The sequence below is a fragment of the Taurulus bubalis genome (genome assembly GCF_910589615.1).
Source record: "Taurulus bubalis genome assembly, chromosome: 6".
Classification (NCBI taxonomy): domain Eukaryota; kingdom Metazoa; phylum Chordata; class Actinopteri; order Perciformes; family Cottidae; genus Taurulus; species Taurulus bubalis.
In genome coordinates this window covers 13,957,075-13,974,681 of record NC_136594.1, presented here as the reverse complement: position 1 = coordinate 13,974,681, position 17,607 = coordinate 13,957,075, and the positions used below count along the sequence as shown (strand labels likewise).

The 17,607-nt window shown below is 40.7% G+C and overlaps 1 protein-coding gene across 1 annotated transcript in view; it reads left to right on the top strand.

The window, feature by feature from the left end:
- Nucleotides 1–17,607, top strand: part of rptor (regulatory associated protein of MTOR, complex 1) — a 138,821-nt gene that overhangs the window by 119,423 nt on the left and 1,791 nt on the right. The window contains exons 27-31 of the mRNA XM_079219794.1: nucleotides 1,980–2,094; nucleotides 2,177–2,301; nucleotides 3,322–3,423; nucleotides 14,998–15,104; nucleotides 16,521–16,648. Of these exons, the coding sequence (XP_079075920.1) occupies nucleotides 1,980–2,094; nucleotides 2,177–2,301; nucleotides 3,322–3,423; nucleotides 14,998–15,104; nucleotides 16,521–16,648 (577 nt within the window). The remainder of the gene's footprint in view (nucleotides 1–1,979; nucleotides 2,095–2,176; nucleotides 2,302–3,321; nucleotides 3,424–14,997; nucleotides 15,105–16,520; nucleotides 16,649–17,607) is intronic.

Sequence of the window (17,607 nt, the reverse complement as noted above, 5' to 3'; positions counted from 1 at the left end):
GAAAGCAAGAAACTGGAGAAGAAAAAATGTGGTGGCTATATTTTGGCTTGTAAACCTGATTTGGTCGTCGATGTGAAATGTACACCCATCAGCACACAGTTTGAAAGTCCGCCGGTTAGTTTCAGTAGTTACGTATTGAATGTGCCGTCAAATAGCACAAACAAAAGCAAATCGATGGTGATGATGGTGCTCATCTTTTAACCAAAGGCCTCTGGCTTTTCTCTCCAACTACATTTTTTCCCCCAACGCATCTGATAAATTCATGATGGATTTTTCCTCATTCTTTTTCATCTCATTATGGCGGTCTCGAGTGTGTGCTCAGGTAGCCAAGGAAAGGCTTGTGGAACGATATGTGTTGTTGCCATGACAACGTTTGGCGAGGCAGTGGATGATTTCAGTTGTGTGCGTTGGCACTGTTTTTATTATACTCCATTAAAATCTGACAAAGACTCAGACTTTTTCTTCTGCCATGAATCTCCTACTAAAGATGTTTTGTTTCTCTACAATTATTCTACAATTACTATTGTGTAACCTCACAGTGCTGTAAAACATTATTTTTTCCATACGCAGTCATTTATTTTCCAGTATGTTCTGGTTTTAAAATGCTATTTTAATGGCCTGGTTGCTATTTAGTTCTATCCTGTCAATAGCGACAAATACCCTTGATTACATTTGTATTTGACATATCTTATATATATATATATCAATATATATATATATATATATATATATATATATATATATATATATATATTGATATATATCAATATATATATATATATATATATCGATATATATATATACATATATATCGATATATATATATACATCGATATATCTCTATATATATATATATATATTGATATATATTGATATATATATATATATATATATCAATATATATATATATATATATATCGATATATATATATGTATATATATATATATATATATATATATATGTATGTATGTGTGTGTTACTAATATATAGTCCGCGGAAGCCCATGTTGGGAGGAGGATGTATGGTAACACGTTATTTTATGGTTTTAAGGTGCAAGATACAAGATTGGGATAATTTTTTTGCCTCTCAACGGCCCTGAACATGGCGGCTCGTAGCAAACCGGAGGGTTGAGGCGACGTGCTCACTCAGGAAAGCGTTCGTCCCGCTGGTTTCAATGCGCTCCCCCATTTAGTGAATCTTTAATAAATTCCAAATATATTTAGCTCTCTAATAGTGCTGTGTTCTTATGTGAGTTTTTTTTAATTATTTAATGTAGACATATTTGATTTTGAAGTAGCCATATTTTTTGAATGATAAATGATTCTTTGTTTCATTACCATATTTTTTTCTGTCTGCGACGATTCTACTGTGAGATCGGCAGTCGAATCAGGCTCCTTGGATAGAATTGTCAACTATTTGACTATTCAGGGACACCCTTACTATCTAGTAAATAGGGAGGAATTTTAGAAACCATCTATATTTCATCCGAGCATTCTTTATTGTTAGCAAATCCCACAGAAAGACAAAAATCAGCCCTTTTTGTCTTCTGTGCCAAAGAGCACTTTTGTTATCCACAAACAGACATAAATGAAGCACACTAGGTGACATTCTTACATACCATCAATTTGGGTACTGTAGTTTATTTTAACTTAGCACCAGATACACCACCGTGCTGCCTGTCATACCTATTGGCACAACACATGTTTAAAAAGGTGAAAGTGTCCAGTCCAAACCTAAAAACTGCAGCACCCAGCAAATTACTGAGGCCTTTTTAAAATGGAAAATATGTATTCACAGTAAATATTTACATATTTACTAGGAACAACTAGGTTGTGGCTCTATTCTGGAGGCAGTACGTATAGAACAAAAGTTTTTGCAAGAGCTTATTGTGTCAAAGCTGAACAATTAGGTTCAACAGAAATCAAACTTGTGATTTTCCAGTTTCAACAAAATCTTCTCCTTTTCCATTCCATCACAGGTGTTTCCCGTCTGGATGATCAAATATTCATCAACCGCAACCCTGGAGTACCATCTGTTGTGAAGTTTCACCCCTTCAACACCTGCATCGCTGTGGCCGACAAAGACAGCATCTGGTCAGAGAACGCACGGAATGCAAAAAAAAAAATCATTTTTAAAACAGATCAAATCATTAATTAGAGTACTTGTGTGATGTAGTTTCTGGGACTGGGAGAAGGGAGAGAGGCTGGACTACTTCTACAACGGAAACCCTCGGTACACTCGCATCACATCCATGGAGTACCTGAACGGACACGACTGTTCATTACTGCTCACTGCAACAGGTGTGAAACACACACACACATACACATGTATGAATAAACACTCACACAGAAGATTTAAATAAATGCAAAGAGTAACAATTTCAATTCATAATGTGTAATATTTTCCTTCAGTGAGCAGCTTAAGTGTGTGCGCCCACCAGCACAGTGGAAATCTCAACGAGCCTCATTTGTAGCAGCAACGAGCCTGAAACACTTGACTCTCAACCACACAAACACACACGCCCAAAGCTGCACTCGTGTGTATTCATCATGATTCATCAACGGAACAAAGCAATTACCCCCTCCCCACTCCACCACCACCATGGCTTTTACCACCACAACCCAGAGGAACCATAGGAAACAATTATCCATTAAAAACTCACACACACACAGAGACACACATTTATTTAGTCTTGTCTGAACAATAAAACATTAAACTAAGAAGAATGCTGTATTTCATTGCACACCTCCTACCAAACCTGATAACGCCCTGGTATTAATACATTCACATCTCATCAGAATGTAATGTGAACGTATGAAAAATATGTCCAGCGTTAAAAAAGTTAAACATGGAATATAAATCAACTGGAGGCTTTTATGGGTTGCAATAGCTTTCTCTTGAGAGTGTATGGACATGTTTTATGTTTAGCTCTGCTTCTTGCTGGAGCTGGGTTTTTAAGGTTGGAGACTCCGGCCTCACTTTGTTTCATACTGACGAGACGCTTTCAGGCAAAAAGCTTTTTAAGATACCGCTCTACATTCTCGATTCTTTTGAGACGTTTGTGTGTGTTCATTTTCAAGTAATTCTGTGTGCTGCATACTTTGAACGAGTCTTCAAGGTTTTCATCAAATCTCCTGCACAAGTTCAGCATGTGCTTCCAGATCCATTAAGAATACAAACGAGTGTGCCGCACCTCCTTCTGGCCTTAGCCTTTGCTCCTCACTGCATCTCTTTATCCATATTTTCTTTCATGGCTCTCACTCTTGACTTCCCTCTCTGTATTCCTCTGCCTCTATCCATACCACCCATCCCCTCTCCAGACGATGGAGCGCTACGTATTTGGAAGAACTTTGCCGACCAGAAGAACCCGGAGATGGTGACGGCGTGGCAGGGCCTCTCGGACATGCTGCCCACGACCAGAGGTCAGCCCACCACCAGCGCTCACAGTAAAGATCAACACTCTATTTTACCGTCTTCCCCCCATTCACCAAACCATACGCCCACTGTACTTACCTGTGATAACTCGCCGACTGCCCCACTGTTCCCCCCCCTCCCAGTCACACACACACAAAGCTGCGAGGTAGAGCCCGATTTGAGTGCCTCAACGTTCAACTGCAGAAGCCTTGTTGGATGCCTTATGTGTTATAAACTGCTTGTTTCACTATATAATCATAGTAATACACACGTATTAATAAAGCATTCTATAATGACTTAGTAGGTCAAGTATCATAATACTTCATGATTGATGATCACTCAATTATTTTTTTCATAGTGTATATTAATTCCCATACTTTATATTGCATTGTAATGTTATTATAAGTTACTGTGGAGCCCTTTAAGTCAGGGGTGTCAAACTCATTTTAGTTAAGGGGCAGCATGCTGCCCATTTTGATCTCAAGTGGGCCGAACCAGTAAAATCATAGCATAATAATGCATACATATTGACAATATTTCTCTATGCTTAAATCATTGGTGATGGTTTTTGGATGATAAACCCTACTTTAAGGTCTTTCTACAATAAACTAGAAACATAAAGACCAAAAATCAGCCCATCAGCCCATTGTTTACCTGCCTGGGCTCTCCTCTGCAGATTCCCTCACAGTTGAGCAATATATATTAGCGATGGCGAGATGAAGCTTCCTGAAGCATTGAAGCTTTCCATCCAATTGGTTCGCTCATGTGCCGACGCTTCACGGAGCTTCATTTGCTCTACTGCGCCACCAAGTGGACAATACATGTAAAACAGGCAGAGTGATCATAACGACACCATGGCTTTGGTGTGTGAAGCTTTAAATTGAATAAATTCTGTTTGTGACGCCAATACATCAATTATTAACTTATTAATATTGTGTCTATCTTGATGATATAATGGCGGGGTCAAAATGAAAACTCGAAACCAATTGGGAGAGGGTTGTGATGTGACTGTGGGTCAGTGGTTAGAATATCCGACTTTCAGTCAGAGAATCGGTGTTTCGAGCCTCAGCTCCGCTAGTTGATGTTGATGTGTCCAATTTTTTTAAGTAAAAATAAGAACTTTTCCACAGTGCTGGGCTTTTGAGACTATTTCACCTGCTTTATAAAAGGAGGCGAAAAAAAAAGGCACGCATGAAGCTGGGTACAGAGTGGAAGGGGGAAATCCATTGAGTTTCGCTGCCCCTTATATTTCAAATCGCACGGCAAACTCACAAACCATTTACTGAATCAGTCACGTGGTACGGCCGGCTCGCGAGGCTTCGAACGTCACCACATACGTCATCGACACAAGCCTCGATACGCGCTTCACCAAAATCTACCTGGATTACTCGACACGCGCATCGAAGCCTCGACACGAAAGGACACATCACTAATACATATAGTACTGTCAGTTCTCTGAACAATTGCGACTCTGGGTCAATGGATAGCGTGCCCGTTTTTCAGTCAGTCGGTCAGAGGTTTGATCCCTGTTTCATTTTTTTTTTCTTCTGCAATTGTAACAATTGTCCCGCGGGCCGGACTGGACCCCCTGGTAGGCCGGATCCGGCCCGCGGGCCGTATGTTTGACACCCCTGCTTTTAGGAAAGTTAAGTTATTTACGAACACAAAAAGCTGTCAAATGCATTTATATTTGACTAAAAGTGACCACAACTTATAATGCATTACAAAAAGAGTATAATGAATCATAATACACTATGAAAAACAAAGTAAATTACTAAACATCCCATTAACTTCTGTTACTTAAAAGAAGCCTATGTAACGTAAAACACAAGTTCCCTCTACGACATAATGGTACAGCAGCATTAAACATAAAGCCAAAAAAACGTCTGATTAGCAACTTAAGAATGAAGTTGGAATTGAGAGGCAACGTCTACGACTCATCTCTTGAAACACATATTGTTTATGTGTTTATGAATGCAGATTCATTATTTTATAAAGCTAGTACAAATTGAAATCATCGTTTGGCCGATGAGTTCCGAGATCACACGGACGACAAACGGAAACCAGAATGCCTCCAATATCAAAATATTGTTCCATTGCATTCATAAGCATATATCTGTCAAAGAGTTTGGTGTTTTTAAAACCTCATCAGCCCGAGGGTCCCCTGATCAGGGGACCCTAGGTGTTCTACAGCTCATATGACCTTGATATGAATACCAGCCCCTATTGTCCTTGATCTCTAAAGAATCAGAACCAATGAGATCGCAGGACCTCGAAACACGGAAGGAAAAATGGAAAAAAAAGTCCCGTTGCTTTTTCGCAGCTCGCGATGTCAATAATGTTCAAATGATGATCCGCCGTTGTTAGTGGTACTAAATTAGTTAAATAGTGAAACGTTGTAATCACTGAGTTGAGGAGTTGCATGTTGAGGAGCTTACGGAATTACGGAATTATACAAATATAACTATCTTTTTTTTTTTATGTAATCCATCGTTTCTCTTCTCGCAAGGGTTTACAGTACTTTAGCCGTTTAAACTTATGTGGATGATGATCTAGAAGCGTTTGAGTTTTTTTAAAACTCACTTCCTCATTTCTGAAAAAGCAGTAAAAAAAAGGCTCCGAGCCGATGGGGTTAATTTCACAATTTACTCTCAGAGTAAAATGATACACTAATGAGAATAGCCTGAGTGGCAGAAACTTCCAAACATAACACAGTAATTATGGAGTCATCGGAAGAGATCACCAACCCTATCAAACCCAGCCAAAGTATAATGCTCCCTCACTGCAACAGCAAAGCATATGTCCTCATTACCATATATGTGCACTTTTAAAACATTTGTACATTTGGATGCTGAAATTGCAAAACAATTGTAATCCTTGTCATATTGCCAAATCCAGGAGAGTGTCACATATGGTCTTTACAATAATTGATCTGACCTGATAAAATTACATGAAAAATGAAACCAGAGGTTTTAGATAGTGAGTCAGTTCCATCACTCAAAAGTAATGTAATGCAAACTTAAAGCCAGTTGTCAGACTCGCCTGTCTTATCCTTTCACATATGTCATCATAGCCATTAAATATCTGTCATATCTGCCAAAGTTGGAGGAAAGTTTACGTTCAAAGTTTATTTAAGAACACAATATTAATCTTAAAATGGTGGATTTTTGGTCAGAGGATTGTCTCTGTTTCATACATTTTATGAATCATTTTAAAGTTGGACTGTGAACGTTACCATGTTTACCTTCTGTGTTGACACAGTTCCATTATTCATAAGGCAGTTATTCACAAATATTTTAACCAGGCTTGACACCCACGGGACGCACTTGTCAGAGACATCCACCCACTTCTGTGATGTGCCAGGTCGCCTCTCTCTCTCTCTCTCTCTCTCTCTCTCTCTCTCTCTCTCTCTCTCTCTCTCTCTCTCTCATTCTCGTTATCCTGTGCTCTCTCTCTCTCTCTTTTGCTCATTCTCTCTCTCTCTCTATCTCTATCTCTCTCCACTGCTCTGCGTTTCTCAGTTGTCGATTCTGGGTCAGGGAGGTTTTTCAGTAAACTGTGAGAGCTGTATGAATGATTGTATGTGCCTCAGAATGGATATCAGAGGTGTGGACCATACACTGTGTATATGTGTCTCCATCATTACAAAGCTGCAGAGCTACAAAGAGGCGACACACTTAACTAGCATCACTGTCCGTCTGAATTCCCCTGAGAGACTCTTCCCCTCTGGGGGACTCTCCTGCAGCGAGCCACAAACTTGTTTTCACTCAGACTTTAACATTTAATGATGTGCTTGCTTTCCTGGATGTGTCTTTAGTGACAGTGTTGACTCTGTATTCAGAATACAATGGAGGCATCAATTTTTATATAAACAGCCACTCTACTGAGATCTTTCCGATTTAAAGTTTTACTGAATCCAGCTTTTTTTTACTTGGCAAACTTCAAAAACATCTGCACTCTCTCCCATACACACACACAACGTTTTTACTATTGCATTCATACACCACTTTCCCTCCTGGCCCAATAATCAGTTAAGTGATATTACCATCGCTTGGAACGTCTTCCAGATAGATTACAGTAATTATATGCTGTTGTAAAACTTTAAATTTTTTGCATTGCCTCAGTAGCATTAATAATGTAAAACCCGATGAAATATTACAGAAGTATGTGTTGCCAAAAACCGACTCTACCTCTGTAGGTTGTTGTTGCTATAATACTGTGAACGTTTCTCAAGGAGACGCTGACGCACACACACACACACACACACACACACACCAGTCCCTGCACAACCTGTCCTCACTCATCCCATCCCCGTTGTCCAATAACAGGCTTTTGTGCTGTTCTTCATCAGTGAACCATCTCTGTAGACAAAGTGTGTCTGGCTTGTTGTTACTTTTCTGGTTCTGTGTTTTTTTCCCTCTTCTCGAGAGAGGCTGAACAAGGCAAGCAATCAGTTTTCTCTTTGACGTACACTTCCGGAACAACAAATCTCGTCATTTTGTGTGATCGAATTAATGGATTTATTCAATCACACACACACACCTTTAACCCAGTTGAATTATTTCACTCTGTCTTTTGCACATTCACACAAAGACAATTCTCCACAATATCGGCTTTGTGGGCTGTGGAGAAAGGATTTGCGATCCGGTGTCCTTCAGGGTTGGAAGTTGTGCACTCTGTGCAGCCTCCACAGCCCCTGTTTGTAATGCAAAGGCAGCAACTCGGCTCTCGCCTCCCTTGCTCTTTGATCCCCACATATTGCTGTTAATCATTTGGGAGACGCCACGATGAGAAAAAGCAGCCTTGTTCACCCCTTTGCTGTTTGACTGCATGTGAAGTAAACTCATGAAATCTTACTTTCAAGTGTGTGTAAGATTGTGTTGGTCCACATGCATGGGGGGGTCCTTTCTAATGTGTCGCTTGCATTCTTGCTCTCCTTCCTTCCTGCCCTCCTCCCCCCTTCTATTTGCTCCCTCCCCCTGCTGACAGGTCTGGCCAGAAGGGTCTCCATCTATCTTGACAGGAGTAAGCAAGGAGGTAAGTCATCTTCTTTACTCTCTCACGCCCAGAGCTAAGGTGCTGCACTAAATAGTCGGCAGTGTGCCTCTTTTTTTGTTTTCTTTCATCCCCTGATCACTACCCCTCCTCCCGTCATCTGTCGGGTAAAACTCCATCACGTCATCCCTGGCAGTCATCCCAAAGTTGAAAGTAGGCTTGATGTGTTTCTACAGGTGCTAAGACAGTCTGTTCAACAAGTAGGACACACTGTTCTTCTAACTAATACAAGCTTTGCTTCCTTTACTCCCTTTAGTTCCTCTCATTATGGCTGTCGAGCTTTCAATTGTAGTTTGACACAAACTGTGTGCAGTTCACAATGATAATGGGGGCAAAGTTATCACTCTCAATTATTGTAGTTTTTGAAACAATGAGCCCTTTACCACAACTTCACATACTTGTTTGTATTTTTCAAACTGTACGTTTTCACTTTTCATAATAACATATAAAAAAACAAGAAAAAAAATCTTTTGGGACGAAGCGATGTCTTCAGCAACCGTAACGTTGTCTCAGCACATATGCAGTTTGTGAACTGAGCTTTTTTTTATGTAAATGTAACACCATAAAGTAATATAGTTAATGATGTGCTCTTTGGCTTCAGGAATAACATCATGTTAATACTGTAGTAGGGTGACCAGACGGTCCCAAATTATGAGCAGTTGTCCTGAATCCTCTCTTGTTTGTCGCAAAGATTAGAATAAACCCAATTGTTTTATATTCATAGCCGAGTAAAACTTTAAATACTGATTGTTATAAAACATTATTTTTGCTGTTTCCCACAGCTGGGCACTGTTGTGTCTCCAGCAGACATAAATTATGGCTGTTGTAGTTTTGTTTTTTTTGTACTGTGTTCAGTAGAGCAGCGAATTGATGAATAACTACGCGTAGCTATGACTTTGTTGAATTAAAACATTTACAGAGGGAAATTAAACCATCCATCACTGTCCCAGGACCCGGTGAACTTCCAGTCAAAAATCAAAACCGTTACTGCAGGTACTGGGAAAAGTCGGAAGGGAAATGCCCATGGATCATTGCAGCCATAAGAGTTTCAGATGTTTTGCAAAGTCTGCAGAAAAGATTATTATTATTATTATTATTATTATTATTGTTACTACTGTTTGTTGACTGGAGGCCAAACCCGCCCTCAACTCCCCTTTGCCAAATTTAACCTATTCTCACCTGGCCGCCCTACACACCGTCTAGTCCTTACACTTCTCTTGTGTTTTTTGGAAAGACTAAAAAAAAGACTCTTTCAATGCCTGGTATCCTAACTCTTACTGCAGCCCCAAGCTCACCAGTTCAACATGTGGAGAATTCCTAAGCTGGACAGACTTGTGCCTAGATGCTGTTTCTATTGGACAATCGCTGTTTGGGACGATCTGTCAGTTGAGGTGAAAATTTGCAATTTGGCTTATATCCAAAGACCAAGCAACATTCAAAGATATGTTTATTTAAAGAAGGATAAAATAGCTTTTGCTTTTGGTGAGGCAGAGGTCTCTCTTCAAACAGACGCCACACCAATGACTCATGTTCACCTCAAAATGGCCTCTCTCATGTATATGAAATTTCATTCATTTAAGCTGGTCCACAAAAGGTCTATAATTGGGAGCGTTTTGGTGCCGTGTGATTTTAATAGCATGGAGCCACCTAGTCCATCTCACTGGAGGGATTTGCCTGTTAAACCCCAGAAGAGCTGTTGAAATTAGGGGACCGTGGCTGGCACAGCCTGGAGAAACTATTCCTGCAGCTACTTCACAGAACAGCACACACATCTCCACAGATTAGATTTAGAGTCAATCTAATTAAGTTTTGATCATAATACTGTTAATAATGTTTCAACTTTTTGTCTTCTCTCTCATTCATTTACCTCCCCAGTCTACTCATTCGTACCCCTGCAGTCGCTAAATATTAGGGACTGTTTTTCCTCTTCGTCCCTTTTCTTTTGGTTGCATAAGTGAAAGTAGGGCAGCTCTCTCCTCTTTGGCTTTAGGAAGGCAGAGACGCTGTGTCCTGTACCACATTTAGCTGCACTGCCTGTTGCTTTGTTAACATTGGGGCTCTGGGAACTTGCTAAATCTAGAGCTTGGGTCTCGGTATGAAGTTGGAGAGAGGCAGGTTTCAGGGGAATGAGACAAAAAGCCTCAAGGCAGACACTATGCTTTTTTTTGTCTGCAGTATTTTACTGGGCTGCAAAGTAAGGGTTTCAGTATACTTGAGATCTAAGAATAACGCCAAGTAGACAATTGACAGAAACTTACTTTGATGTAAGAAATTAGTGTTGGTCTCCTCCCCACAATAATCAGGTCAGCAAGTGTCATGTCGGTTATGCCTCATTTCACAAGGTCTTTGTCAAAAAGGCAGGTCAAAGCTTTTTACCTCCCCAAATGTCAAGCCTTCAAAGGTTATGATGACCAAATGATTGAGCACGGCCAGTCAGAGCGTTCCCATAGATAACATCATCTTCTCTTAGAGGCACATGCATGCCGGGCGAGTTGCTGGCAATGCTGGAGACGTTTTATTACAGGAGACCTGGAGACCTTTTCAAAGCAAAAACAATGCAGGGAAGAGAGTGGATAACACTGAGGGGGAGAAGAGCCAGAAAGGCCGCAGCACTGGGTTAGGCTGCAGTGTGGGGGAGAGCTAGTTTATCAATGAGGATAACAGCATAGAAAGAGGATGCAGAGGACAGCGTCTGCTCCAGAGAGAAAGAGGAGTGAAACAACGGTGTTTATGCAAAGGAATAAATAAATATTTCTCAAATTAGGTTGCATTGTCTTGGTTCACTGGCACAGGACCAAGGTGATCTGCCACAACTGTTAGTGGTGTTAAAAGTAGATTTATTTTCCCCTTGTCTAAGATGCATCAAAGGAAAACCATTACTGTTTTTAAAAATCGTCATTGGGGGAGAACATTTGATCTTAAGAAAGAAGTGAAAGAAACGAGTCATAAAGAGAGGATGCACATCAAAATATAAGCTAACTATACCTCCACCTCTGTAAGGTGGTAAGATGTACAGCTCCGGAAACATTGCCCACACTACTTTGCTCCTGCCCTTCCTTCTCACATACCTATTCTCTATGCCCCTATTGATTTCTGTGTGAGTAACTAAGAACTGCTCAGGCCCACAAAGGTTCTCTCTAAGGTTTGAGTAGCTGAGCAGAGTGTTGGTTGTGTGAGACAAAACTGAAGGTTGGGGTTTGAGGTGGCAGATATGTGAGCTGTGACTCCCTGAATTTCCAGCAAATAGTTTTTGATTACAGTCAGTGAGTAGAGAAGGAAAGAGGACAAAATAGCGAAGGAGTCATGAAGTGAGTGTGGGGTGAGAGGAAGTGCTGGGCCGGATGGAGAGCCAGAGAGGAATGGAAAGGCTGAAATGAGTTTAGAGTATCCTGACCCCCTGAACTCTAGGAGGCCGTTAGTCCCAGGTTTACTGTGTGTCAACTGGTTTGTGCAAACTTAATGGACCATTCCTTATGCACCATTGAAGTACATCAACTGCAGCGTTTCCGACAGAAAAGTCGTTAGGCCTGGCACCCAAAGGTCTGTTTGTGCTCAGCAAGTCTCGGAGGAGCGGTTAGCTACTGAAATGAGAATAACCGGTCCACAAAGTTGTCACAAACTTTGGGGCTAAGAAACAGGAACTTGGATCGGGTCTTGAGGAGTTGTAGCATTTATTCACAACAAACAAACTGTACACACACGGTACTGTTATGTTCACAGCTTTGATGTCACTGTTCGCTTCATATTCAACGTCACACACTCTAACAAAACCAGAGCACTTCTCATACCAAAATCTGCATGTGACTGCAGAATCTGTTCATAGAAATGATCAAAGTCTAGTTAAGACATAATTATTTCATTGGTTTAATCAAAAGTACCACAAAGCTGAAACATGAGTCCAGGTAGTGATTCAGCACAGAACAACTGCACAAGGGGTCTTGTGGGGATGTTCAATCATGCACTTTATAATTATCTACAATATATTTCTCATCATGGGATGGGATAACAAAGGGGAACATAAAGACGGGTCAAACTGAATCTTAATCCTGCGAAGGTTTGTTTTCACGTGTGCTCCTTATTTTAGAGGAAATGCATGCGCACGCTTTTGTGTGTTGGGGAATCTTCGTTCTCCTCCCCTCTCATTGTAACCCAGATTTCTTCATCACAGAGCTGCCAGCTTCAAAGGGAATGCCCACTCTCTCCTCACAGCCTGTAAAAGGAGCTAGCATCAAGCGCATGGCTGTGAACGTGTCACCGACTGAGCGCAGTCCTGTAAAAGAGGTTTTCCCTGCGTGCAATCCCCCACACGTGTGCCCGCACCCTTGGCAGCGTGACGTTGTGCCCTCTGAGCGAGCAGGACGACGTCACAGTGAAGGATGTGAAGCCGCCCCATGAGGCTTGGGTTTTCCTACAACCTAAGCCAAGTAGCACAGTAGAAAGCCCCACACAAATGGTTCAGTGGAGGAGATGAGCGCTGGTACAGGATCACAAATGATGCATTGGTTCACCATTGTTGTGGAGAGAAGAGCAAAGAGATTCTCTCTCTACACCAAAACATTGTGTGAAAGGAGCCAATTAGGATGAAAAGACACTTGGTTAAAGAATGATGTGAATGTATGAAGAGAGTTGGTGACATAGGTGGGTGAGCTGCAGATGATAATTGATGATGAAGAAACAGGAGGAGGAAGTGACTAAGAGAGGAGGAGGATGAAAGGGAGGAAATGAAGCATGGAGTGATATGTTTGAAGAGAGAAAAGGATGTGCTTGTTGTAAAAATCATCCGTTTTCATGTGCATACTAGCCACTAGGATTCAAACAAAATACTTTCAACTGAAGGTCCACTGTCATCTCTCTATTACCAAATGTCAATGAAGACATTAGATGCCCAAAAAATACTTTACCGGGGTAAAAGATACTTCTTCTTTTTTTAAACTGTAGATGCAATGGATCCCCCCGGGAGATGTTGGATTATGTCGAACAAGATAGAAAGGCTTTCAAATTGTTGGAGGATGTTTTAGGTTGCTCAATTACATAATATTTCAACAACTCAGCTGCTCGCCAGCTTGCAAGTGTTAACGGGCCCGTCAGCAATGCAACCAACAAAAAGTAGTTGAGGCTTTGTCTCGTGATCTGTTCACTTGCAGAGGGTTTTCCCTGATGGAGGGGCAACATGTGATGAATTGTACAGATCGAGATACGGATGCACACTTTCAGAGAGCTCTCCTCAAAGACATTCACAGTGTCGCATTCTGTGGTACGATACAAACAAAAGGGAGCGTGTGAAGAATGAATAAAGTGAGCTATAAGTGGAATCAGACAGCATTTCGTCTTTTCCCTATAATATCAGCTGAATGGCTGTTTGAAACCCTCTCAAGTCCTGGATCTCTCTTCTTTGCCTCCTTCCTCGTTTTTTGCAGAGTATTGTTTCCACAGTTATCCAGCTTGGCCCACCTGGAGATAGCTACGGATAGATCTCAGGGGAAAGCAAAAGTGTTTTCCTATTCCTGTTTTGGTTGTGCAATAGTTGAGGCACTTACTTTTGCCTGTGAATGGAGCCTTCTTTTTCCCGGGAGATCTTGCCCAGTGTAAGGCATTAGATATTTGTAGTGGCAGGGCGTTTCAGACGTTAATCTACGCTAAATTACGTCAAGCACTAACTTAAGTAACTTATTTTAAACATTAGGATGCCCTGAGGCTGCAGCCACAGGCCTCTGCCAGACATCACTGAGCCAGCAGGGCAAGTGTGACCTGGCACTGGTCGCTTGATTCCTGCTATGACTGCCAACACCCAAAGAGTCTTGCTGTCTTCAGCTTCTTCCCTCCTCACTTTGTCACTTGAGTGCCATTTGACTCATCTCAGCCAGAATCTGCTGACAGGCTCTGCTCCAGGGTCAGTGTCTGCATCTCCCATTGGTCGTCTTGATGGGAAGGATGCAAAATGCTAAACCAGGCTTAAAGTGCACATTTATACACTAAGGAATATGGGACTTTTATCAAAAACATTGACTTGGTGACCATGTTTGATATATCACTTTATAAATTGATGTAAAAAGTTATTACTTATGCAGTCTGCAGAAAGCTGTTTCTGGTTTTGGTCAATCCTTTGTGTTGCAGGAGGCTGTTTCACTAATCCATAATTTGAGTTGCTACCTGTGACAGCAGGAGCCTTCTGAAATCTCCAACAAAAATCTTGTGTGTTGTGTATTCGCGGGATCAACACATGCACCGTGTGTTTAACAGCTGTGCTTGTATGGGTTTATATCATGAGAGTTCACTTATGAATTGCATTAACACTGCAGTTCACATATTGTGTGCAAATTATTCTCAGTAATTACATTTTATGCTCATATGTCAGATATTCTACACTTTTGGAAACTTCAGTATTATTGTAAAAAAAAAAAATGTAAGCCTTCTGTTACGTTTCATTTGAAGGACGTGATGTCAGTCACAATAACAACAGGCAGCACTGGTTATGGGTTCATATATGTTCATCTGCATTGAAACCGCTCTGTTATCCTGTGCTGTAGGTGCAGGCATGGTCGTCGACTGGGAGCAGGAGACAGGTCTCCTGATGACGTCTGGAGATGTCCGAGTCGTGAGGATCTGGGACATCGACCGGGAGATGAAGGTCCAGGTACTGTACTCAGTGCATCTGGTTATAAGTCTGATTTTCTCAAAAAGCTCACAGTGAATACAGCTGAAACTTGGAACTTTGTATTAGCTGGTGAGAAACGTGGCATTCAGGTTTCTTTCTTTCTTTTTGATGTAGCAATCCTGTAAAAATTCATAAATTAACAAATTGAGGTTTTATTGTGTTGGCAAATTGTTGCTGCCTTCCTTCCTTCTAGTCGCTCCTCTAGTTTGATGTATTCTGTAAAAAGCAATCCGACGGTGTTAAATCCACATTTTAGCACCCAAGCTATGTTGTTTATCTGGAGTTGGGGTTTAAAACCAGGTTCTGGTTCCAAAACTCAGTGAGGTGTTGCCAACATTGCTCTGTCATTAACTTGTCATCACTTTTTAAAGTAGAGGCATTTGGTAAAGTTATGACTCATTTTAACAAGTAGCTGAATTTTTAACGTTACTGCTTTACTGTCTGCTGCGGCTTAAATTCTATTTGTGTTTTCAGTCCATCCCCAGAAGATTACTTTGAAGATCGATTCACTTGGTTCATTGCCACCAGTACCTTAAAGACAACTGACTTTGAACTGGTTATGAAATTACCAATATAAGTAAATAAGACCATCAGCAAGAAGATTGACTATTTCTATATTGTTGTTCTTGATGCTCGTTGTTGAGGCCGAATCAATGCAAAATTGGACAAGCGATTCGCAACACAAAGGTTCTACGTATACAAAATAAATTGAATCTCTACGGAGATTAACTGGAGAGTAAATACATAATTGGTATGAGACCTATAGGATATTAGGAGGGTATGACCGTAAGGATAAAAGGTGTCTTCTAACGTTATCAGAATAAAATGTAAAATAATAAAGTGCAATAGTGGAATTCTTGAAAGCAAATATATTCCTTTGTAGTGTTGCATTTTAAGTGAATCTTTGTATTTCTGCACAAAAGGTGGTCACACTTTTAGGCAAACTGGTCCAAGCTATTTGAAAATCAAGTGAAATGAATAATATAATGAATAATAAATGATAAACACTAAAACATGAATAATTCATGAGTCTGTGATACATTACGACTTATTGTTCACAGTGTACTCATGCTGTTGTCTGTTTTAGGACAGTAATGGTAGTCTGTGGCAGAGCTACAACCATTAGTGCAGTTTCTTCTTTTTCTACATTTTTAACACGTCTTATGGTCCCAAGTGTGCTAATCATTGTCTTGATGGATGGACGAATACAAATACAAATGGCCCAACCTCGCCTGTGGCTGCATATTGATGCTGGGTCCAACCACAAAACAGAGCACATGATTGATGATTTCAAAGAAGGTTTAATGTGTAATTAGCCACTGTATTGACAGTGGTACCTTGGTAGTTTGCTTTACAAGTCTTTGATAGGGATTGTTGTGCTTGTGCGTCCACCAGGACATCCCAACCGGAGCAGACAGCTGTGTGACCAGCCTCTCCTGCGATTCCCAGCGTTCGCTCATCGTAGCCGGTCTCGGTGACGGATCTGTACGCGTGTTTGATAGGAGGATGGGTCCAAATGAATGGTAAAAACACTCACTCTCTCTAAATCTGACCTCGTTGTTTTATTGCACAGAAGGTTACATTGATTATTAATTTACATTTTAATTTATTTTACTGTCTCACCATTATTTAAATAAATTGAAGAACACCTACGCAGCAGTTTATGTGGGCATTAACTCTTACACAGTCCTACATTATTCACCTCTCTAATCTATACTTATTATATATAGAGTGCTGTAAATCTCCCTTTGGGGATGCCACCTCTTTTAATGGACCCCGGTGGCCCCGTATCCCCCCAGTTGGTTAAACATTATTTTAATTTCAGTCCCAAAGGGCAAAAGAAAAGCAGTTAAACCATGAAGTGGCCCATAAATCTTTAAGTAATTTAATAGTCCCCCTCAGGCATGGAGTTACATCTTTCAGCAACTATGTTGCTCCCCCTGAGATTAGCCCAGCACCAGTAGCCGGACACCCACAGGTGTGTGGAAAATTATTTGTTTTGCTTTTTGTGTGCAGCAGTTTACAAAGTGTTTCTTACAATCGGAATATACTGTTGATTGTTGTAAATTCATGTTTAGCGTTTGTCCTTGAAATGTATGGAGATTAAATGCACTTCCTGTCACACCTGTAGTCAGGATGTATTTGATCAATGGAAATGAAATGTAATGATCAAGTTTAATAGAGTGCATTGTGGGTAGTAGGTATTCAAATTCAACTTGGTTCTAAATAGATGGTTTTGGGGTTCAGCTCTAATGCCACTTCAGTCTCTCTGGGAGACAGTTGCTTATTTCAGTCATGGCCTCATGATGCCACCCAGTGGTTTTTTACTTGTATTACTTGTTACAGCAGAAAAAGAGACTTGCTTTTGTACCTCATACTGCTGTTATTTTCTTTTCACTGGAGATTTTTTTTTTTTTACTTAGTAAGAAGGTTATCGCCCTATTTTGCATAACATACAAGAGGAAGGGCTTCAGCACACACA